The sequence below is a fragment of the Diaphorina citri genome, unplaced genomic scaffold, assembly GCF_000475195.1.
Source record: "Diaphorina citri unplaced genomic scaffold, Diaci psyllid genome assembly version 1.1 scaffold732, whole genome shotgun sequence".
Classification (NCBI taxonomy): domain Eukaryota; kingdom Metazoa; phylum Arthropoda; class Insecta; order Hemiptera; family Psyllidae; genus Diaphorina; species Diaphorina citri.
Genome location: NW_007378165.1, coordinates 43,885 through 69,469, shown reverse-complemented (window position 1 = coordinate 69,469; position 25,585 = coordinate 43,885). Strand labels below are relative to the sequence as shown.

The following is a 25,585-nucleotide window of genomic DNA, read 5'->3' as shown; positions in this document are numbered from 1 at the left end:
ATCACAACTTTGGTGCTCACTACAGCATTGTAGGATTTTTCCCAATATCTCAATAATCCTAACAACCCATGTTTACCTACCATGCTGGCACCGGTCGCTATGCGCATTTACATGTCATAGCTACTCATTTTCCTCACGAGGCTGAGTGGGCCCCGCAACAGCCAGTCACGGGATCAGTCATTTGCATGATACAAATTTCTTGACCCTGCCGGGAATCGAATCCGGGTCTCCCGCGTGCAAGGCGAGTGAAGTTACCACTACGCCATGGGAGCTGACTGACCACAACGCCATGGGAGCTGACAGCTTTTCTTTTTTGGAATATGGATTTGCTTAGGTAGGTAGGTATTTAGCCTTGAAAGTTTTCCTTATGGATTCCTGAAATTTCGAATTAATAAATTCAAATATTTTTTTTTTTTTTATGTAAGGACCCAAGGACGAGGACGAGTTTTCGATAATAATAATTGGTTGTGGGTATATCACTATATCCGTGATGGTGCACATGTCTTCAACAAATTAAATAGACATTAATGTTTTTTTTTTTTTTTTTTTTAGGGTTTTTTTTTAAAGTCTTTCAGCGAGTCGCTATAAATAAGTACATAGGTATAGGGTACATACTATGTACTTACCTACTTATTTTCCTATCATTTAAATAATAATAATAACAAACTGGCGCCGTCCCTCCGGAATGTTGTGTAGCCGTAGTGATTAGAAGAAATCAGTACCTATACTACCTACATATTTGTTTAATATCCAGTTATATTATTATTCTGATTTGGATTTTACTTTCAATGTGATGATTTAAATCAAGACAGAGCCCGTCTCCCTTTAATTCCCAATATAATGTTTAAGTCACCCATCCATTTATTGCCTTCCGCGTAGCTAACAACATGTGACCGTAAAACCGGTCTTAAATTATCCGACTGTGATCTACATCTTAAAATTTTCTCGCTTTGAGTTCATAGGTTCGTCGCGAAAATTTCACAGTCACGAGCTCTATTGTGAGTGTGAAAACTATTTTTTTGTTTTTGTTTTTTTTTTTTTTTTTTTTGCTTTACTGGTTTCTAGACAAAATTGCACCACCACTTTCGTGTTCCTGGTAAAAAGACCTTTAATTTGATATATAGGTCGACCAGGTTTGGATAAGTCCTTCTATGGGGTCAGACTGACTGACAACACCGAAGCGAATACAATAGCCCGTCCACTATACCTTTTTTTATTACTATCATAATAATAAAGGAAGGACGGGCTAAAAACCCTAGTATTATTTTAATACCCTAGTATTGTTTCCTAAAGGACTGACAAAAACAATAGCCACGAGTAGACAAAATTGTTCTCCCATGACTAATAGGTAATTGTTAATATTAGGTAGGTACCTAGATATTAGTAGATAACTACTTAAATATTACCTAAAAAATAGGTAATACCTTATTATGTAGGTAGGTACGTACCTACATACCTACTACCTAAGCAGATAGGTAACTATTTTTCCCCTATTTTTTAAACTTTAAATTGCTACTTCTAAGGATTCCAGGTTCTTTTCGTTCTTTATTTTCAAATTTGTTATACCTACGTAGAAATCTAGGTTATGTACGTAGGTTTCTACGTACATAGGTATATGTTAAATAAAAATTTAGGCAAGCACTTTTATCTGGAAATTACTGGTGAAAAAAAAGGTAGAGGGAACCATCATAACAAAGGAGGTCTTCCTCGAAATAGAAGAGAAAAGGACAGGATAGGAGAAAACCAGCCGTTCCGAGAACGAACCTTATCTGTTTAGGATAAAGTTCACCCTGGGCGGGATTTGAACCTTCAGAGCTAAGCTAGCTAGTTCATAAAATTTTCAAGTTATTCTCTCTCCTTAGGAGTATAATTGAAATAAAGTGACTATACTAAGTTTTTTTTTTACATACCTAGATACATAAAAAAATCCAAATTACAACTTTGTGGGTATCACAGTGTTACAAGTCTTTCATTTACTCAATCATCTTATTTATCATCGCTTATTTCTTTGACTTGTGATGCCGCCACTGGTCGCTACTCGATTAAAGTACTTGTCTTCACGAGGCTGATTGCACCCCGAACTCCAAGCACAGAGCCGAAAAAATACTCGGCCCCGCCGGGAATCGAACCCAGGCCTCCTGCGTGCAAGCTCATAGGTTAGCCCACTCGGCCAAGGAGGTTGTTACCTTTCTCAAGTATGTATTCTGTATTACTTTACTCGAGGATGTATTCTGGTATTCCATCCCTTACACGTGCGGTCTCATTTCAAGGTTAGAATTACCAATGAAGTCAGAGGAGACTTTGTTGGGAAACTTAACATTCCTGTGTCTACTTTATGAATAGTTATTAGAACAAGGTGGTTCAGGCCCGTATCACCAAGGAGGGGAGGGGGGCGAGAATTCAAGCAGTGGCTTATTGGGGGAGGGGAGGAAGAAAGAAAAGTTCAAGGGGGGCTAAGGGGGCCTGTTCCCTAAATACAGCCCTGAGGGGGGTATGACATTACATTGAAAAACAAGAATCAGCATTACGTTGGTGTAACACAACTTGAATCCTATATTTTCCGAGACATAATTATGTATGTATGTAATTATGTACCTATTACCCAAGTTTTTTTTTTTTAAATTGTACGAGGTAGGTACTAGGTCTAAGTCTAGAATTCTAGATTATTAAACCAATAGAATAGAATAGAATATACCTTGTTTATCCTGCCCGAATAGGACTGAAAAGTCCCTTTACCCCAGCAGTCTAAACTAAACAAGGTCTCGTATATTTGATAGGTTAATGAATAATACATACGACTAACAATTCAGTATGAAATACAAGAGACCTTGTTTAGACTACTGGAGTAAAGGAATTTAGAATAAATAGGTACCAAAATGTAACGAGGAAGTTTCTTCAAGAATTTTAAGATGATGAACAAGATTGGACCACGAACTTACAAACTGAAATAGTCAATCTTACAATTCTTACATAAGACATTATAGGAATACATAACCTATTACCTATGTACATATGTATGTAAGTACATACCCGTGCATATAAGTTAGTATACAGTAGGTGTATGTCTGTCTACAATACTGTCTGTAGGTAATTTTCCTCGAAAAGAATTCAAATTCAAAGATTACCGAATTACATAAAAAGAACTTATCAAAAACTGTGCCGCAGTCGAAAAAACCGGAATGACTGCGAAGCGCCGGGTGCGGCGATAGCCCACATTGAATACATCAGCGGTTTAAAGTGGCAATGTTGTCATGGTACTCAGAGGACTGCGGTTGGTTAATGTGGAGTTCTCTTTTTGTAAATGCAATTTCTTTGTGTTTATTATGTCACAACTTTGGGCTCCACTACAGCATTGTAGGTATTTTTCCCAATATCTCAATAATCCTAACACCACGATGTTTACCAGCTACCATGCTGCACCGGTCGCTATGCGCATTTACATCGTCATAGCTATACATTTTCCTCACGAGGCTGAGTGGGCCCCGCAACAGCCAGTCACGGATCAGTCAATTGCATGATACAAATTATCCTTGACCCTGCGGGAATCGAACCCGGTCTCCCGCGTGCAAGGCGAGTGCAGTGACCACTACGCCATGGGCTGGAGCTGACACCACCCAGGGAGCGACAGCTTTTCTTTTTGGAATATGGATTTGCTTAGGTAGGTAGGTATTTATCTTGAAAGTTTTCCTTATGGATTCCTGAAATTTCGAATTAATAATAAATTCAAATATTTTGTATTGTTTTTTACATGCTATAGTACCTGAGATCAGCAGGACGAGTTCGATAATTTTAGTTAAGATAATGGTATTGTGAGTTAAATATTCACTAATATCACAGTGATTGTGCACATTTGTCTTCAAGGACAAGAAGGATAAAATAAAAAATAATGTTTTTTTTTTTTTTTAGGGTCTCTGTTTAAAGTCCTTCAGCGAGTCTATAAATAAGTACATAGGTAGGTACATACCTACCTAAGTACATACCTACCTATGTTCCTATCATTTAAATAATAGTAATAACAAGCAGGGCCCGTCCCTCCGGGAATTTTTTTAGCCCGTAGTGATTAGAGAAAATCAGTACCTAATTTGTTTAATATTCAGTTTATTATTATTCTTGATTTGATTTTTTTCTATTTTACTTTTAAGTAATGATTTAAAATCAAGACTAGAGCCCGTTCTCCCTTTATTCCCAATATGATGTTTAAGTCACCCATCCATTTATTGGCCTTTCTCGGCGTAGCTTAACACAGGTGACGCTAAAACCGGTCTTAAATTATCGACTGTTATCTAAAACTTTCTCGCTTTGAGTTCATAGGTCGTCGCGACAAATTTTAAGATCAGAGCTCATTTTGTGTGAAAAATGTGAAAAAAATCCCCCAAAAACCATTTTTTTTTTTTGTTTTTTTTTTGGCTTTATGGTTTTCTGGACAAAATTTGCACCACCACTTTCGTGTTCCTGGTAAAAAGACCTTTAATTTGATATATAGGTCGACCAGGTTTGGATAAGTCCTTCTATGGGGTCAGACTGACAGACAGACAGACTGACAACACCGAAGCGAATACAATAGCCCGTCCACTATACCTTTTTTTATTACTATCATAATAATAAAGGAAGGACGGGCTAAAAACCCTAGTATTATTTTAATACCCTAGTATTGTTTCCTAAGGGACTGACAAAAACAATAGCCACGAGTAGACAAAATTGTTCTCCCATGACAAATAGGTAATTGTTAATATTAGGTAGGTACCTAGATATTAGTACTTAAATATTACCTAAAAAATAGGTAATCCCCTATTATGTAGGTAGGTACGTACCTACATACCTACTACCTAAGCAGATAGGTAACTATTTTTCCCCTATTTTTTAAACTTTAAATTGCTACTTCTAAGGATTCCACGTTCTTTTCTTTGTTTGTTTTCAAATTTGTTATAGTAACCTATGTACGTAGGTATGTTAAATAAAAATTTAGGCAAGCACTTTTATCTGGAAATTACTGGTGAAAAAAAAGGTAGAGGAAACCATGACAAAGGAGGTCTTCCTCGAAATAGAAGAGAAAAGGACAGGATAGGAGAAAACCATCCGTTCCGAGAACGAACCTTATCTGTTTAGGATAAAGTTCGCCCTTAGCGGGATTTGAACCTTCAGAGCTAACCTAGCTAGTTCATAATTTTTTTCAAGTTATTCTCTCTCCTTGGGTACCTATTACATATATCAGAGATTCCGAATATAATGTTAGGTCAAATGTTAGAGATTGATCTTATTTTGGCTCTCCGTCTATGTCTGCTATGATCTGGCTCACCGTCTATGTCTGCTATGATCTACACATAGTCGACCTCGTCGACCGACGAGATGAAGAGGTGAATAGTGTACGGTTTCAGTCGAGGCGGCGTCGACTATGTGTGGAGAACACAGCTTTAAATTCTAAGAATTTAAGCAGTTCAACAGATATCCTTTTTCTTCTTACCTCTGATTATTTATTTAAAATCGAACGACCGAAACCGGAGATACAACAAAATGTTTGGCAAAAAACGCGAAAAACATTACTCCCACAAGACTATGAACCTAGACTCAATTTTGCAAGGTGGTACCTACAACAAGCAAATCAAGATCTAGCCTTTGAAACAAATATTCTCTGGACCGATGAAGCATGCTTTACAAATAGTGGAATGTTCAATATCCACAATTCTCACATTTGGAGTGTTGAAAATCCCCATGCCTTTCAAAATGTCCACAATCAGTGGCGATTTAGGGTAAATGTGTGGGCTGGTATTGTTGGCGATAATTTAGTTGGTCCTTATCTTCTTCCTGCTCGTCTTACAGAAGATGTCACATTTCTGAGGGAAACAGAAGACGCTGCCGGTATTGTTAGAGGATGTCCCCTTAGCTAGAAGAAGACAAATGATCTACCAACATGATGGTGCCCCTGCCCATTTCGCTAGAAGAAGCCGTGAGGTTCTAGACCAATTTTTCCCCGGAAATTGGATTGGTCGTGGTGGACCAATCCCATGGCCTGCTAGGTCCCCTGACAAAAACCCAATAGACTAGTCGCTAAAATCTCCATAAGAAATACACAGGAAGCAGAGACTGCGGGAGAGAAATGTTCCGCTCTCGACCAACTTTTTGAGTTTCGTTTATGTTTTACTTTTTTAGTTTGATAACTATGCAGCTAATAGGGAGCGCGCAGCGCGACCGTATTTTTATTATTTTCTACAAGTTCGGCCATGCCTTTTCTACAAGTTTGGCCATGCCTCGGGATGAACTAGCGGGATTCCGGAGCGTATTATATATATGTATATAATAATAAATTTATTTCAAAGGGGCACGACTCTTGGGCAAGAAACAAGAAAGTATTTTTGAGACTTCACGTGCTGCTGGTTACTTTCATTCATTCATAGGTTAGCAAAGTAACTGTCTTTTTTTTCAAGAAAGAGGCTTGGTAGAGTGAGCTCTAAAGGAGTGTCCAAACATAGTCGACCGGCCGTCGATCGACCGAGGTAAATCTGTGTTGTCGAGGTAGTGTGGACTGTTGACGGTTCAGTCGACATCGATTGATGGTCGGTCGATGGGTTTTACCCTCCATTCGCCGAAAAGCTAGACACGCTACCCTTGAAGCTTACTAGGCTGGCCTTTCAACACTTCCTTCCCAAATGTTTCTGTTTCACAGAGAGAGACCTGATCGTATTTCATCACAGCTGCTCCTATGAGCTGGAAACGACGAAACAGTGCATCGAGAACTACTTCAAAATCCGATTCAAGAATCCGACCTACTTCAGCAACCGAGACCCCGAATCGGTGTCGGTCCGAAAAGCCATGGATACTGTGTAAGTACTAAGCGCGAAACTCAAGATCTTTGTTTAAGATCGGTATAACAGAGGGTGTTGTGATGAACACGAGAAAATTATCATACAATAATTCGAATCAAAATTACCATACGATAATAGTTGGGATCAAAATTATGGTACGATAAAAGATGGAATGAAAATTATGGTGCAATAATACAGTTGGAATTAAAACTAAAAATACCTTACAGTAAGATACTACACGAAACTTTTGGTTAAGATCAGTACAGCGGTTATAGTTCCCCAACCACGTAACCCATTTCCATTTACCAACGATGTGGCTACCCTACAATTTCCAAACCATCGATGTTGTCAGGCCACTATCAGATAGATCTGACAGGTACACCTGATCAGGTCCACCTGTCAGGTGTACCTGATATACCTGATAGTGAGTGGCTGACCTAAGGGTCTCCTTAGACCTAGGAATTTAACATGGAATTTAGAAGGGTTCCGTGCTCATCTAATCAGTATTCAACCATCCTCTTTTCTCCACAGAGGTTACTACGTTCTCGACGGCCTCACGGACGAAGGGTACCGTGTCATTCTAGTCCGGTTGATCAAACCCTCTCCTTAGGCATTAAAATTTAACATAGAACTTATAAGAATTATAAGGGTTCCGTGCTCTTCTAGTCAGTATTCAACCATCCTCTCTCAAGATCGGTATAACAGAGGGTGTTGTGATGAACACGAGAAAATTATCATACAATAATTCGAATCAAAATTACCATACGATAATAGTTGGAATCAAAATTATGGTACGATAAAAGATAGAATGAAAATTATGGTGCAATAATACAGTTGGAATTAAAACTAAAAATACCTTACAGTTTTCTACAATAGTCTGTCTGTAGGTAGGTTGTCCTCGAAAAAGTTCAAATTCAAAGATTACGATTACATAAGAAATGAATTATCAAAAAACTGGTCCCCAGTCGAAAAACCGGAATGACCTGCGAAGCGCAGGGTGCGGCGATAGCACATTGAATACATCAGTTTAAAGTTGAGCAATGTTGTTCATGGTACTCAGACTGGGTGTGGTTAATGTGAGTTTTCTTTTTGTAAATGCAATTTCTTTGTGTTATTATGTCACAACTTTGGTGCTCACTACAGCATTGAAGGATTTTTCCCATCATGGTACTCAGACTGGGTGTGGTTAATGTGAGTTTTCTTTTTGTAAATGCAATTTCTTTGTGTTATTATGTCACAACTTTGGTGCTGGTGCTCACTACAGCATTGTAGGATTTTTCCCAATATCTCAATAATCCTAACAACCAATGTTTACCTAGGCATCCTCTTTTCTCCACAGAGGTTACTACGTTCTCGACGGCCTCACGGACGAAGGGTACCGTGTCATTCTAGTCCGGTTGATCAAGACCTCTCCTTCGGCCTACGTGTTTAACGACGTGCTCAAGTTGTACACTATGGTGGCCGATGGCGTTTTTAACACGGCCGGGTCGGCGGCCGGTGATCTGATTGTGTATGACATGACCGGAACCGGTTTCGGCCATCTGCCGCGACTCAATGTGGCCGGCTTCAAGAATATGCTGCAATATGTACAGGTGAGTTGTTTTTACTTTCCTTATCCTCTTCGTAGCAGCTTAACTCATCCTTTAGGGCTGTTTGCCCCTGAACCTACGGCCGGGTCGGCGGCCGGTGATCTGATTGTGTATGACATGACCGGAACCGGTTTCGGCCATCTGCCGCGACTCAATGTGGCCGGCTTTAAGAATATGCTGCAATATGTACAGGTGAGTTGTTTTTACTTTCCTTATCCTCTTCGTAGCAGCTTAACTCATCCTTCAGGGCTGTTTGCCCCTGAACCTATACCTCGGAGTAAGCTTTTTGGGTATGAATAATTCCTTATCCTATACGAAGGAAAGTAATGTATTTGACCGAAAAAAATACAAGCAAGCCACCCGAGGCCTGCTACACTGTGAACTATGAAGTTCCCTGAACCTATGCCTCGGAGTAAGCTTTTTGGGTATGAATAATTCCTTATCCTATACGAAGGAAAGTAATGTATTTGACCAAAAAAAATACAAGCAAGCTACCCGAGGCCTGCTACACTGTGAACCAGCATCAATCTTTCTTGACCAGCTTCAAGATCTCTGTGATTTTTGTTTTGGCTCTCCGTCTATGTCTGCTATGATCTAAAGCTGTGTTTACACACAGTCGACCGACAAGATGAAGAGGTGAATCTATGTTGTCGAGGCAGTGTACGGTTTCAGTCGACGCGGCGTCGACTATGTGTGGAGAACACAGCTTTAAATTCTAAGAATTTAAGCAGTTCAACATATATCCTTTTTCTTCTTACCTCTGATTATTTATTTATTAATGTTCATTAATATTTATTCCAGGAAGGTCTCCCAGTTCGTTTGAAAGGGATCTACATGATCAACGCCATTCCATTTGTCGATATCGTAATCAACATGATGACTCCGTTTATGAAGAAAGAGCTCATGGATATGGTGAGTGTATGTCAAGTGGATTGGAACACATCATGTGATCAACGCCATTCCATTTGTCGATATCGTAATCAACATGATGACTCCGTTTATGAAGAAAGAGCTCATGGATATGGTGAGTGTATGAGGTCAAGTGGATTGGAACACATCATATGCCTTCAGGCACACTCCATTCGTCAAGGGGGTTTACTTTGCCCTTTTGGTATCAATTAGCGCGGCATTGCCCCGCCAAGTCAAAAATTACTTTGGTTAATACTCGACACATCATATGCCTTCAGGCACACTCCATTCGTCAAGGGGGTTTACTTTGCCCTTGGTATCAATTAGCGCGGCATTGCCCCGCCAAGTCAAAAATTACTTTGGTTAATATCTGGATGGGTGACTATCCGATTATTACCAAATTGTTACAGTCGCGTCCTTGGATCATACCGGGATATCATACCAAATTTCATCGCTTTACGGCAAACCGTTCTTGAGATATTTTGTATACAACTTTTTACTTTTTCCCATTTAAACCTGTAGTACATACGTTACGTACGTACATACGTACAGATCATGGGCTAAAAACCACTTTTTTGACATCAGGGGATCCCAAAACGGATGTTTCCAACCATTTCCCGATTTTGAAAATTTGGACCGATTGCAATACTTTCATTACTAGTATAGCTCGCTATACTGTGGTAATAGAAAGTAAAAAAGACCTTAGAAGTTTAGAACTCTCTCTTCGTTCGCTCAATCTCACCTCTACGGCAAACCGTTCTTGAGATATTTTGTATACAACTTTTTACTTTTTCCCATTTAAACCTGTAGTACATACGTTACGTACGTACGTACGTACGTACGTACGTACAGATCATGGGCTAAAAACCACTTTTTCGACATCAGGGGATCCCAAAACGGATGTTTCCAACCATTTCCCGATTTTGAAAATTCGGACCGATTGCAATACTTTCATTACTAGTATAGCTCGCTATACTGTAGTAATAGAAAGTAAAAAAGACCTTAGAAGTTTAGAACTCTCTCTTCGTTCGCTCAATCTCACCTCTTGTTTTCTGGTTATTTTCAGTTCCACGTAACTTCATCCGCGGAAGTATTGAGCAATCTCTTACCCGTCGCAATGCTTCCTCAAGACTATGGTGGCAAGGGGAAGTCATTGGCGGACCTTCATGGTAAGCCACTAAACCTGTTTGAGTAGCAATTCGGGGGTCATGGATTCGATAGCCAGTCAATGCGGGAAATTGTATTGGCATTCTTATAACTCATTATAACTGAGAGAGAGTTAAAATAACTGCATAGAGAGGAAGGGAGAGATGAAAGAAAGGGAGAGAGAGACAGAGATTTTTTTTTAAGAGGTTTTACAGAGGGAACTGTAACTGCTATGGTCTTATCGTCCCGAAATCGAAGAGAGAAGGAAGATAGGATAGCTATGGTCTTATCGTCCCGAAATCGAAGAGGGAAGGAAGACAGGATAGGAGAAAGCCAGCCGTTCCGAGAACGAACATTATCCCATCAGGATAAAATCCGCCCCGGGCGGGAATCCAACCCGCGGCCTAGCGCTTACAAGGCAGACACACTACCAACTAAGCTAACTAGGCTGGCTGAGAGAGAGAGAAAGCACCACTCAGGCTGGACCTTGAAGCCAAGCTAGTCACCTTAGAGTAGAAGGTAGCGTTCCTACAAAGAAAGGGATAGGACGCGGGTTCGACTGTAGCGATAGGCTGTAGCGCTACTTCTTGGACTTGGCGCTATGTATTCGCTACTTCTATACACAAGTCTATTTCAGAAAATCGACAGTAGGGCGCGCTTCAGATGTGACTACTGTAGCGAGAGGTTGTAGCGCTACTTCTTGGACTTGGCGCTATGTATTCGCTTGTGATAGGCTTGGGCCATTGTGTTGACGATGGAAATGACAAAGAAGAGGACTAGAAGGATCATAATGTACTCGATCAGACTGGCGAGGATGTTGCCGCTCTGGAAAACAGAAAAGAAAAATGAGGGAGAGGTTGTAGCGCTACTTCTTGGACTTGGCGCTATGTATTCGCTTGTGATAGGCTTGGGCCATGGTGTTGACGATGGAAATGACGAAGAAGAGGACTAGAAGGATCATAATGTACTCGATCAGACTGGCAAGGATGTTGCCGCTCTGAAAAACAGAAAAGAAAAATGAGGGTGAGGAGAGGTTGTAGCGCTACTTCTTGGACTTGGCGCTATGTATTCGCTTGTGATAGGCTTGGGCCATGGTGTTGACGATGGAAATGACGAAAAAGAGGACTAGAAGGATCATAATGTACTCGATCAGACTGGCAAGGATGTTGCCGCTCTGGAAAACAGAAAAGAAAAATGAGGGTGAACTTGTGGTTATGTACGGTGTTAGGCTAGCTAGGACTGTGAAAAAAAAAATACTTTCCTTCCTATAAGATAAGTAAAAAAAATCAATTCAAGCCTAGCTTAACCCGGTACATAACCACAACCGCGTTTACTTGCCATGCAGAGTTTGATCACGGGTTACTTTCTCGTGTTCTCGATTTGACCCAGTACCATCTGATGAGGCACATACCACGGGAATGGGAGATGCTACGACACAGACTAATGTAGCAGTTATTTCACTGCTACGAAATAAAAACAGCGGTGAAACTCTCATCTTTTAAAAACACAAACAAAATACTCCTATACCTCCTACTCCTACACTATTTTATGACATGACCTGGATTCGAACCACCAATCTCCCGGCTAGATGTATGGCAATATGTGTGAGTGAATGCATGTGTAGAATTGTTTGTTGTAAATGTCTTATGTATGTTAATGTCAATCTTAACTTGCAAAATACTCCTATACCTCCTACTCCTACACTATTTTATGACATGACCTGGACTCGAACCACCAATCTCCCGGCTAGATGTATGGCAACATGTGTGAGTGCATGTGTAGAATTGTTTGTTGCAAATGTCTTATGTATGTTGATGTCAATCTTAACTTGTCCTTTTTTTAAATTTTAAACAGGTCTTGATTATTGTTCCATAAAAGAGCTGAAAAAATCTGCGTTTGCCTGAGATCGAACCCATAACTGCGAATATCGCGAACAAACCGCGGATACTGCGCACAAAAAGCGAATACCGCGAACAAATCGCGAATACCGCGAACAAATCGCGAATACCGCGAACAAATCGCGGATACCGCGAACAAATCGCGGATACCGCGAACAAATCGCGGATACCGCGAACAAATCGCGAATACCGCGTACAAGTCGCGAATACCGCGAACAAGTCGCAGACTATTGTATTGTATTCGCTTCGGTGTCGTCTGTCGGTCGGTCTGTCTGTCTGTCCCCATAGAAGGACTTATCCAAACCTGGTCGACTAGGACGGACTATTGTATTCGCTTCGGTGTCGTCTGTCTGTCTGTGCCCATAGAAGGACTTATCCAAACCTGGTCGACCTACGTATTCGCTTCGGTGTCGGTCTGTCTGTCTGTCAGTCAGTCAGTCTGTCTGTCCCCATAGAAGGACTTATCCAAACCTAGTCGACCTATGTATCAAATTAAAGGTCTTTTTACCAGGAACACGAAAATGGTGGTGCAAATTTTGTCCAGAAAACCATAAAGTCAAAAATTCAAATTAAAGGTCTTTTTACCAGGAACACGAAAATGGTGGTGCAAATTTTGTCCAGAAAACCATAAAGTCATAAGACCTTGTTTAGACTGCGAGAGTAAAGGGACTTTTCAGTCCTATGCTGGTAGTATAAACAAGGTATAATCTTTTTATTATGATCGTACCTACGAGTTGTCGTACGATAATAGTTGGAATCAAAACCATACAGTAAATAATAACATTGAAGAATGATTGATGTTAAATAAACATACCTATTTCAATTAAGTCTGAAATGAAAGTAGGATATTGGGAACAAAATTCAAAGGGAACAAAACTGCAAAAAGGAGGAAAAAATAAAATTATACTCACATTGGCCATGTCGTCTGTTCGGTTATGCAGCTTCTGTTTCTGACGCTGCCATAGGTTTGTGACGGGCTCCACGAGTAGGGCTCCGAATAGAGGTACCACCTAGAAGAAACACAGCCAATAATTCAATACGAGCAACACGAACAATTTTCTCTCTCCGCTCAAATAATACCTACTAATACAATAAGATGAATAAAAATAAAAACCTACCTAGGTGAAAATTTACAAAATTGAAAAAGAAAAAGCCCAAATAACTCGATGATTGTGAATGGTGCATATGAGAAGCTTGAACATAAGCATAAGGATACGAATGAATGAAAAGTGAACAATGATTTGAGCACAAGCACAGGCATACACCAGGGATGCTTTGAACATAGGGGCATAAATCTTGGATCCTTGGAACATGGGGGCATAAACCTTGGATACTGAGTTCAATTTTTTTTTAACTGAGACTACGGTCTCGACAGTAAGAAAACATTATTTAAGTTAAATTATCAAAGTAAACAATCGAACAGATTGCTTAAACCAACTTGTTTCACTTGAGCCAAGTTCTCTTGTTTAACTTGAGCCAAGTTCTCAGATTAAGGAAGGAAAATGCTCGTCCTGTCCTTGTCCTATTCATATCACAAAGGACATAGCACACTGGAATTTTAATATTGAGAATAGAAGTGACAGGACGCAGAGCAAGAGGCAGACCAAAGAAGAAATGGGAGAATTGCGTGAATAAAGATCTGAGTGAGAAGGGATTGTCAGTAGATGATGTTCATAACCGAGGCAACTGGAAATTGTTGTCTAAAAATGCCGACCCCACTTGAGTGGATAAAGGTAAAGAAGAAGAAGAAGAAGAAGAAGAAGATGAATACAGAGGTGGATTAAGAAAATAAAAGGGTTTAAAGACGAAGAAAATGCCAAAAGAAATATCACAAATGAAGAAAGGAAGAACGGAAGTGAACGCATGAAGAGATGTTGGAAACAAAGAAAAGAAGACGAGGAAAGACAAAGTTCAATCGCGGTCAACAGTAGGCCTAAACGAAAATAATAATAATAAAAAACAATGCCAAGTTGAAATTGAGAAAAGGTTGAAGGAGTTGAGATTCAGCATTATCAGCAGAAACTGGGAATGCAGACTTGGCCATTTTAAAAATAAAAACCTACCTAGGTGAAAATTTACAAAATTGAAAAAGAAAAAGCCCAAATAACTCGATGATTGTGAATGGTGCATATGAGGAGCTTAAACATACGAGTAAGCATAAGGAGAAGAATGAATGAAAAGTGAACAATGATTTGAGCACAAGCACAGGCATACACCAGGGATGCTTTGAACATAGGGACATAAATATTGGATCCTTGAAACATGGGGGCATAAACCTTGGATACTGAGTTCAATTTTTTTTAACTGAGACTACGGTCCTGACAGTAAGAAAACATTATTTAAGTTAAATTATCAAAGTAAACAATCGAACAGATTGCTTAAACCAACTTGTTTAACTTAAGCCAAGTTCTCAGATTAAGGAAGGAAAATGCTCCTCCTGTCCTTGTCCTATTCATATCACAAAGGACATAGTACACTGGGGTAGGAATTTTAATATTGAATTACTTTTAACATTTTGAGGGAATTCTTAGAAGTAAATTTTCTCATTTTACAACATTCCACCAAAAAAACAAGTTATTTATGTCATTATAAATTATATAACATTGAATGAAAAGTGAACAATGATTTGAGCACAAGCACAGGCATACACCAGGGATGCTTTGAACATAGGGGCATAAATCTTGGATCCTTGAAACATGGGGGCATAAACCTTGGATAATGAGTTCAACTTTTGTAAGTGAGACTACGGTCCCGACAGTAAGAAAACATTATTTAAGTTAAATTATCAAAGTAAACAATCGAACAGATTGCTTAAACCAACTTGTTTAACTTGAGCCAAGTTCTCTTGTTTAAAGTTATGAAATAGGTAACTACAAAACTTATTGCCTTTATATGATACAAGATACATTGTATCATATAAAGGTAATAAGTTTTGTAGTTACCTATTTCATAACTTTATAACCTAGGATGTCTAATATAAATATATTTAATAATAATTCTCTTGTTTAACTTGAGCCAAGTTCTCAGATTAAGGAAGGAAAATGCTCCTCCTGTCCTATTCATATCACAAAGGACATAGCACACTGGGGTAGGAATTTTAATATTGAATTACTTTTAACATTTTGAAGGAATTCTTAGAAGTAAATTTTCTCATTTTACAACATTCCATAAAAAAAAAAACAAGTTATTTATGTCATTATAAATTATATAACATAAACATCGTTCCATCCCAAACATTTAAAAACTAAGACTATACAATTTACTGCACAGGGGGGACTAAAAAACAATAATTGGACTAATAAAATGAAGACAACCCAGGGTAACATAAATAAGAAATAACTTTTAGAGAGATGGTTTCCTTTAATACTAAAATTAAAATATTGATGGTAGACTTAGTAACTTTGTGAAGGTTCATTTTAAGTATCTAAATATGAAAATAACTTTTACTCTTCACTAGTTAAGAGTAAAAATAACTTTTACTCTTCCAGTGAAGAGTAAAAGTTATTTTCATATTTAGATACTTGGACTAATAAAATGAAGACAACCCAGGGTAACATAAATAAGAAATAACTTTTAGAGAGATGGTTTCCTTTAATACTAAAATTAAAACCCTAGTTAGGGCTGACTGAGAGGTTGACGAAAAACGCCGACCCCGTCTGTACACGAAAAAAGGCGAAGAAAAAGAAGAAGAGGAATGAGAGTTTAAACTCTGTGGTCCTCGGCATTAAGCAACGTTATGCGTGGTTTATATCTGGCGAGGTGACTGGTAGGAACATCAGGTGTCACTGGTTTGAGCAAAAGAGTTTGAGTGGAGAGAGAAAGGAAACCACCTTGAACTAAACTTAAGGGCAAGGCAAATGGGAGAGATTACTTTAGGGCTTTGAAAAAAAAAATAAAATAAAAAAATAAAACCTCTTAGGGAGACGGAATGAGAGTTTAAACTCTGTGGTCCTCGGCATTAAGCAACGTTATGCGTGGTTTATATCTGGCGAGGTGACTGGTAGGAACATCAGCTGTCACTGGTTTGAGCAATAAGAGAGTTTGAGTGGAGAGAGAAAGGAAACCACCTTGAACTAAACTTAAGGGCAAGGAAAATGGGAGAGATTACTTTAGGGCTTTGAAAAAAATAAAAAAAAATAAAACCTCTTAGGGAGACAGTCCTACAGACGATAACACGCCTAGTCCTACCCAATAGAGACACCACAGTGATCTCTTCTCTAACCACAGCACCACCTGAAAACATAACCAATCATATGTGTAGTCCTAGACATAGGACCCAGTGCCCAGTCCTACAAACGATAACACGCCTAGTCCTACCCAATAGAGACACCAGAGTGATCTCTTCTCTAACAGTCTAACCACAGCACCACCTGAAAACATAAGCAATAGTAGTACCACCTGAAGACATGTTCTCGTGTTGACCAAGCCGTTGAATATCAATACAAGTCGCCTATCTGATGAAAGACATACTGGAAAACGGGCATACAAGTCGCCTATCTGATGAAAGACACTGCAAAACGGGCATACAAGTCGCCTATCTGATGAAAGACACTGCAAAACGGGCATACGAGTCGCCTATCTGATGAAAGACACTGCAAAACGGGCATACAAGTCGCCTATCTGATGAAAGACACTGCAAAACGGGCATACAAGTCGCCTATCTGATGAAAGACACTGCAAAACGGGCATACAAGTCGCCTATCTGATGAAAGACACTGCAAAACGGGCATACAAGTCGCCTATAAAAAAAAAAAAAAAAAAAAAAACTGATTTATTTGTATCAATAATTTTGATTAAAAATGTAAAAGAAAAAAAAAGTAAATGAAGGAGAGAATGAAATAGGGCTTATCAGATTGCTAAAACCAATAGGGTTAAATTCAATCTCAAAGCGTGGACCCGGAATTAAAAGCGAGGTACCTATTTGGTATATTATTATCCTACTCTGTTTACTCAATAAGTGTATGTTTACACCTGTACCTGCCATTTTGTATGCTATTCCCATCTATTCTTATTTGTTATCGTTCCAAATGACACCACAAAAAGTCAGTATACTTTGATGCTTGTCACAAATTAATATTCCCCGCTTAATACACATCAACACATTTTGTGACCTGCCTTTGAATAGATTTGTATTCAAACTAGTTCTATTGAAAATGACTCTACAAAAATCAGGTATACTTTGATGCTTGTCACAAATTAATATTCCCCGCTTAATACACATCGACACATTTTGTGACCTGCCTTTGAATAGATTTGTATTCAAACTAGTTCTATTGAAAATGACTCTACAAAAATCAAGTATACTTTGATGCTTGTCACAAATTAACATTCCCCGCTTAATACACATCGATACATTTTGTGACCTGCCTTTGAATAGATTTGTATTCAAACTAGTTCTTTTGAAAATGACCCTACAAAAATCAAGTATACTTTGGTTTGTCACAAAAATGTCGTTCCCCGCCTATCGATAGATTTTGTGACTTGACCTGGACTTGAACCACCAACCTCCAGATCCGCATTACTAACTCCTAAAACATTGAGGTTGGTTTCTATCAGCTTCACAGAAAAAATAATAATAATAACTCACCCCTAAAGGGGATTAGCTAAAAAATAGTTACATAGATTTAGATTTTATGTAGTTGAACCTAACTCCATACTTTTGTACACAAGTCTATTTCAGTAAATCGACACTAGGTCGCGCTCCGGATGTGACTATTGGGCCCATCAGGGTAGCGAGAGGCTGTAGCGCTACTTCTTGGACTTGGCGCTATGTATTCGCTTGTGGTAAGTATTCTTATTAAAAAAAAAAAAAAATGTTCAGTGGGTCTGGCTAGGAGACGACAGGGAGGATACCGCCTGAAATTTCCCTTGCTAACGAAATGGCAAAGGTTGAGTCCGAAGCATGCCACTCAATAAAAAGCCCTTTGAAAGATTTCAATTGTCTGCTCCGATTTTCTTGCCCTACATAATAAAAAAGGAAAACATAACATAAAAAGAAAAAAAAAACACGAAATTTAATCAGGATAATTATAATATCCACCCAAATCCCCAAAGATAAACTAAGTATTTCAGTCCACAATAAAGACATTGATTATTTGAATTGGTATCCAGAAGAAGGGCCTATATCACGATTCATGTGGAGTAAGAGAGCCCAAAGTTTTCACTTGTAAACAAGGCTGAAAGAGGTCAGGAAAATTGAAATATGGAGAGAAAAAAAAAAGAAAGAAATTAAAGTGGAAAAAAGGCCCTTGGTTATCTGGGCGCACAGTGTTGACAGTATTGTTGTTGATTTCAAGATTCTCTCCTTTCCTGTTCGTTTGTGTATTTCGTGAATTTTTAATAGTGGTCATTAACAAAATTTTGGTTTTTTTGGCGCCCCGGCAGAATCAAGAAATTGTGACATAGCCCCTTGTTCCGGGCACCCATTTATTTCCCTGAATGGACATCTTGATGACGGCCTTTCCTATGAGGGTGGCGCCGAAGAACGTCCAGAAGGGAATGAGGAAGTGGCCACACGTGATGCCCGCCAAGTCGAACAGGGGGTTCGGAATCTGAGGAGGGATGGTTATATTGAAATAGGGAAGTAAAAAGAAAAAAACTTATTGTTAAAAAAAATAAATAATAATAATAAAAAACTTATTAGCCAGGCTTTCTATTTTGCTCCAAGTTGCTTAAACTTAGCAGAGAGATTCGCTATAGGATGTAGATCAAGGGTGGTTCTTTATAGGATATAAATCTAAAGTTTCTCTGGGCCGAAAACTTTGGAAAAAGCTCGAAAAGAGTCCGCGTTTCTCAGGACTTAAGATTTCGGTCCAATAGTCGCACAAACTTTGAAGAGAAGTTCGTAAAAGGATGTAGATCAAAAGTGTCCCTGTATAAATCTGAAGTTTCTCTGGGCCGAAAACTTTGGAAAAAGCTCGAAAAGAGTCCGCGTTTCTCAGGACTTAAGATTTCGGTCCAAAAGTCGCACAAACTTTGAAGAGAAGTTCGTAAAAGGATGTAGATCAAAAGTGTCCCTGGGGATATTTTTGACAAATTTATAAAAATCGGAAAACCCGTTCGAGAATAATCACGGACAAACATGCGAAAACGCGGAATAATCATAGTTGAGTCCAAATAGAACAGAATAGCATACAATAAGAATAATATTTTTCACTTACCGAGGCACACGCTAGAATTCCGAAGAATCCAACTTTATTGACTAGAGTTTCGATTTTCAGCTTCAACTTGTCCACCAGTGTCTGAGGGGAGAGAAATGAACAATAAACCATTTCAATATTAGTGATCCTAAATGAGCCGGAAAACTTTCTACTTCACCGGAAATCGAACCCGGGATTGTAGAAGATAAGATTCGTTCTCGGAACGGCTGACTTTCTCCTATCCTGTCTTATGTAATTCTCCCGAAGAATCCAACTTTATTGACTAGAGTTTCGATTTTCAGCTTCAACTTGTCCACCAGTGTCTGAGGGGAGAGAAATGAACAATAAATTATTATTTTTTTTTTTATTATTATTATTTTTTTTTACTGTATTTTTTCCAATAAATAAATATAAAAATGGGATTTATTCCCGTGAATATATGTGTAAAAAAAAATAATAATAAACCATTTCAATATTAGTGATCCTAAATGAGCCGGAAAACTTTCTACTTCACCGGGAATCGAACCCGGGATTGTAGAAGGTTCTCCTGTCCTGTCTTATGGAAGTAATTCTCTTTTCGCCTTTGGGACGATAAGGACCTTAGCAGTTATAGTTTCCTCTATCAAACTTAAAAAAAAAAAAAAAAATAGTTCGGTGGAAGAGCTGAACCCTGCAACTTAAAGCCGTAAAAAAAGAAAAAAAAATCTGATGACCGTTGGAGAGTTGTTATCGTGGATAAAACATACAGACAAACTCAATACGTCGCGTTGAGGCAAAGGTTAGACTTCATTATAACAAAGGTTAGACGGTCAATAACTAGAAGTTCTGTGAAATGTAGACCTCACTCAGACTCTCTTGTCTAAGCTGAGACCAACAAAACTATTCTCTTTTCATGATAATTTTGGTTTTGGGACCCCTAAGAATCGACGTGCCTTGTAATTTGAAACTCATGTACCAAATTTCATCAAAATCGGACCAGGCAATCGCGACTTATAGCGGAACAAACAAACATTCAAACCAAATGCAAAACGGTCGAGTTAAAACATAGACCTCGCTTTGTTCGGTCAAATGTCTCACCATGGTCTCCGGATTGTTCTTCTTCTTATGAAGCTCCTCGAGTTCCACCAGGTCATCAACATCATCCGGATCTAGCAGCGACAGCCGCGCCGCACGCGACAAGAAATACGGGGGCAGCTCCCCCAGAGCCGTGCCTGCCCCCCACATCATTGCCTCGAGCTTCACCTTGTTCATAATGGACCACAGGGACGGCACCCAGTCCGCAGCCACCCCTGGTGACTCTGGACACAATATTCTGGGAAATACGAGAACAGAAATTCAATCAAGCCAACATTTTTTAAAAAAATACTTGAAAAAAAAAAAAAACCTTTTTTGAGAGGCTTGATAGAGGGAACTGTAACTGCTAAGGTCTTATCGTCCCGATATAGAAGAGAGAAGGGAGACAAGATAGGAGAAAGCCAGCCGTTCCAAAAACGAACATTATCCGTTTAGGATATAATCCGCCCCGGGCGGGAAGCGAACCCGCAAAAACTCCTAACTTCACAAAAAAAATGGGACTGGCTCCCTAGTTGGTTGGTAGCGCGTCTGCGTTGTAAGCGCTAGACCGCGGGTTCGATTACCGTTCGGGGTGGATTTCATCCTGGACGGATATTGTTCGTTCTCGAAACGAACATTCCTTCTCTCTTCGCTTTCGGAACGATAAGACCTGAGCAGTTACCATAGGGTTGAAAAGTCCCTTTACTCCAGCAGTCTAAACAAGGTCTCGTGTATTTTATGGGTTTAATAGTATAAGAAGAAAAAAAAAATGATTTGGGTGTTGTTACGGTGGTAGAAATCAAAAATCATCTGTATGTGCCTATCTGCTGATCTCATGGTCGCCTAAAAACCCAAACCTATGAAAAATGATAGAGTCTATAGCTCTAGAGAGCCCACTCACATTGATGATTGGGTAATTATTGGCCCATGGTAAATCGTAAGACCAACATCTACCCAATCAAAAATGTTCTTAGAGTCTCTATCATTTTCATAGGTTTGGTTTTCCTACGCGCTACTAAGCTTCCAACATGCAACGGGCCTGACAGTAAGTGTACATAAATGTTAGGAACCTACTCTGTGTTGAACTTCTCAACCTCACTCTAGCTGATAAAACTAAGAACTAGATCACCATGCACATACATGTACAGCACAGAATTCATTCTAATTAATTATGATTAGTGATTACAAATCAGAATCATGACTTTGCATTCCATCCAGTCTAATAGTAGAGAGAGAGAGGGAAATAAGTAGAGACAAAACAAAGAAAACAATTGAAGTTGTGAAACAAGATACTGAGATTACCTACTCAATTACTCAGCCATATTTTCCTTGTAGAAGTTTTGAAACAATACAAAATAGGGGAACGGTTAGCCTAGTGGTACTTGCTTGCCATGCAGAAGGTCCCGAGTTCGAATCCCACCACCGAAAAAAATTGCACTCGTTTTTCGATTGCAAATATTTCAACGGGTTACTTTCTGGTGTTCTCATGTTGACCCAGCATCTTCATGATTTAAACTCTTGGAGAGAGGGAGGGAGAGAGAGAGAGATGGAGAGGAAGAAGGGAGGGAGAGGAGAAAGAAATAAAAAATATCAAAATCAATAAAATACCTACACTTACTTACAATCTCACAAAATTACTGTGTCATGAACCTCCTTAAAAAAAGGATGTTCAAAAAAAGTTCTTTTTTATGAGATACCAAAACTAAACAAACACATTTCCATGCAAAGACATTTACTTACTTGAAAAATAACAAAATCAATTTTATTTAAGATGAATGCCAATAAAGAAACAAAAAGTATTCAAGAAAAGAATAAAAATCGTTCTTAAGTATACTTACTTACTTACCTATAAGTAGAATTCTAATCCTAGGTAGGTACATACTTACCTACATTATGTGCAGGCTGTTTTTCCAAAGAGTCAACCCTAAAAAGTGCAAGACTTTTAAAATGGCTGAAATTTTAAATGGTAGGTACTTTATGAGATACCAAAACTAAACAAACACATTTCCATGCAAAGACATTTACTTACTTGAAAAATAACAAAATCAATTTTATTTAAGATAAATGCCAATAAAGAAACAAAAACTATTCAAGAAAAGAATAAAAATCGTTCTTAAGTATACTTACTTACTTACCTATAAGAAGAATTCTAATCCTAGGTAGGTACATACTTAGCTACATTATGTGCAGGCTATTTTTCCAAAGAGTCAACCCTAAAAATCTTATGCAAGATTTTTAAAATGGCTGAAATTTCAAATGGTAGGTACATTTGTTTGTTTACAACTTTTACAAATCCATATTTTTGTGTAATAAGGAATTTTATTTAAGATGAATGCCAATAAAGAAACAAAAAGTATTCAAGAAAAGAATAAAAATCGTTCTTAAGTATACTTACTTACTTACTTACCTATAAGTAGAATTCTAATCCTAGGTAGGTACATACTTACCTACATTATGTGCAGGCTATTTTTCCAAAGAGTCAACCCTAAAAAGTGCAAGATTTTTAAAATGGCTGAAATTTTAAATGGTAGGTACATTTGTTTGTTTACAACTTTTACAAATCCATATTTTTGTGTAATAAGTTGGTATTCACATCTATTCTTATTTGTTATCGTTCCAAATGACACCACAAAAAGTCAGTATACTTTGATGCTTGTCACAAATTAATATTTCCCGCTTGATACACATCGACACATTTTGTGACCTGCCTTTGAATAGATTTGTATTCAAACTAGTTCTATTGAAAATGACACTACAAAAATCAAGTATACTTTAATGTTTGTCACAAAAATGTCGTTCCCCGCCTATCGATAGATTTTGTGACTTGACCTGGACTTGAACCACCAACCTCCAGATCCGAAGTCCGCATTACCTGTCACAAATTAATATTCCCCGCTTAATACACATCGACACATTTTGTGACCTGCCTTTGAATAGATTTGTATTCAAACTAGTTCTATTCAAAATGACTCTACAAAAATCAAGTATACTTTGGTTTGTCACAAAAAATGTCGTTCCCCGCCTATCGATAGATTTTGTGACTTGACCTGGACTTGAACCACCAACCTCCAGATCCGAAGTCCGCACTACTAACTCCTAAAACATTGAGGTTCGTTTCTATCAGCTTCACAGAAAAAATAATAATAATAACTCACCCCTAAAGGGGATTAGCTAAAAAATAGTTACATAGATTTAGATTTTATGTAGTTGCCATACTTTTGTACAAAAGTCTAGGGTCACCGAGGGAGAGAAACGCGTTACAAATAGAGCATTTGTTTTGACCTTATCTCCGACTTTCCTCACCAAAGGAGATGAATCAGAAAAACAGTCTACCTTTCAAGAATTAAGGGACCGAACCCGCGACCTCTCTTACCTCCGCCGTTGATTTCTGAGTACGAGTCGGTGCGTCGTTTACTCAGTGCCGGCTCCTCGATATCCACAGGGGCGCAGGGGACAGAGAGACTCTCGCACATGATGAGGTTGATAGGCTGTGTAGAGTACGAGTCGGTGCGTCGTTTACTCAGTGCCGGCTCCTCGATATCCACAGGGGCGCAGGGGACAGAGAGACTCTCGCACATGACGAGGTTGATAGGCTGTGTGGGCTGTGGCATAGTGGCGGAGCTGAAACTTGATCGGGCGGTGAAGTCGCTGAGTCGTCGAATCTGAAAGAGTGGAGGAAATAATAGAATAGAACGATATCTTGTTTATCTTGCTAAGATCGGACTGAAAAGTCCCTTTACACCCAACAAGGTCTTATGTATCGCAAATTGACCATCGAAAATTTTACCCGATTACATTACTTTCCTTCTTATAGGCTATAGGGTAATAGAATAGAATAATACCTTGTTTATACTGCCCACATAGGGTCACTCAGACTCTCTTGTCTAAGCTGAGACCAACAAAACTATTCTCTTTTCATGATAATTTTGGTTTTGGGACCCCTGAGAATCGACGTCCCTTGTAATTTGAAACTCATGTACCAAATTTCATCAAAATCGGACCAGGTCACTCAGACTCTCTTGTCTAAGCTGAGACCAACAAAACTATTCTCTTTTCATGATAATTTTGGTTTTGGGACCCCTGAGAATCGACGTGCCTTGGAATTTGAAACTCATGTACCAAATTTCATCAAAATCGGACCAGGCAATCGCGACTTATAGCGGAACAAACAAACATCCAAACCAAATGCAAAACGGTCGAGTTAAAACATAGACCTCGCTTTGTTGGGTCAAATAGGTCAACACGAGATCACCAGAAAGTAACCCGTTGAAATATTTGCAATCGAAAAACGAGTACAAATTTTTGTCGATGGTGGGATTCGAAGACCTTCTGCATGACCAATATATAAGACCTTGTTTAGACTGCGAAAGTAAAGGGACTTTTCAGTCCTATGCTGGTAGTATAAACAAGGTATATTCTAATTCTATATTATACTCACATTGGCCATGTCGTCTGTTCGGTTATGCAGCTTCTGTTTCTGACGCTGCCATAGGTTTGTGACGGGCTCCACGAGTAGCGCTCCGAATAGGGGCACCACCTAGAAGAAACAGCCAATAATTCAATACGAGCAATACGAACAATTTTCTCTCTCCGCTCAAATAATAGCTACTAATACAATAAGATGAATACAGAGGTGGATAAAAGGGTTTAAAGAAGAAGAAGAAGAAGAAAATGCCAAAAGAAACATCACAAATGAAGAAAGGAAGAACGGAAGTGAACGCATGAAGAGATATTGGAAACAAAGACGAGGAAAGACAAAGTTCAATCGCGGTCAACAGTAGGCCTAAACGGAAATAATGATAATAAAAAACAATGCCAAGTTGAAATTGAGAAAAGGTTGAAGGAGTTGAGATTCAGCATTATCAGCAGAAACCGGGAATGCAGACTTGGCCATTTTTATGATGTCACCATTTTTGTAGGCCGATATTTTTGGATAGGAACTTGCCCTTTGTTTTTTTTTTTTTTTTTTTTTATTTTTTGTTTGTTTTTTTTTTTTTTTTTTTTTTTTTTTTTTTCTTTCTTTTTCTTATTACATATAATTAAGAACACAA

The 25,585-nt window shown here is 38.7% G+C and overlaps 2 protein-coding genes across 2 annotated transcripts in view; one reads left to right on the top strand and one right to left on the bottom strand.

Annotated features, from left to right (window-relative positions):
• The first annotated feature begins 5,637 nt into the window (after positions 1-5,637).
• LOC103511622 (alpha-tocopherol transfer protein-like) lies at positions 5,638-10,493 on the top strand. The gene is made up of 5 exons (XM_026825331.1): positions 5,638-5,747; positions 6,618-6,818; positions 8,140-8,392; positions 9,191-9,301; positions 10,365-10,493. The coding sequence occupies exons 1-5, from the start codon at positions 5,638-5,640 to the stop codon at positions 10,491-10,493; spliced, it is 804 nt and encodes a 267-aa protein (XP_026681132.1).
• Positions 10,494-11,481: 988 nt separating this feature from the next.
• The window catches only part of LOC103511621 (ectopic P granules protein 3-like), a 16,140-nt gene continuing 2,036 nt past the window's right edge, over positions 11,482-25,585 (bottom strand). The window contains exons 2-11 of the mRNA XM_008476347.2: positions 23,908-24,196; positions 23,364-23,406; positions 20,559-20,793; positions 19,503-19,583; positions 18,749-18,893; positions 16,650-16,712; positions 16,531-16,575; positions 13,506-13,645; positions 13,254-13,352; positions 11,482-11,618 (exon numbers count right to left, since the gene is read on the bottom strand). Of these exons, the coding sequence (XP_008474569.1) occupies positions 11,487-11,618; positions 13,254-13,352; positions 13,506-13,645; positions 16,531-16,575; positions 16,650-16,712; positions 18,749-18,893; positions 19,503-19,583; positions 20,559-20,793; positions 23,364-23,406; positions 23,908-24,196 (1,272 nt within the window). The 3' untranslated portion in view covers positions 11,482-11,486. The remainder of the gene's footprint in view (positions 11,619-13,253; positions 13,353-13,505; positions 13,646-16,530; positions 16,576-16,649; positions 16,713-18,748; positions 18,894-19,502; positions 19,584-20,558; positions 20,794-23,363; positions 23,407-23,907; positions 24,197-25,585) is intronic.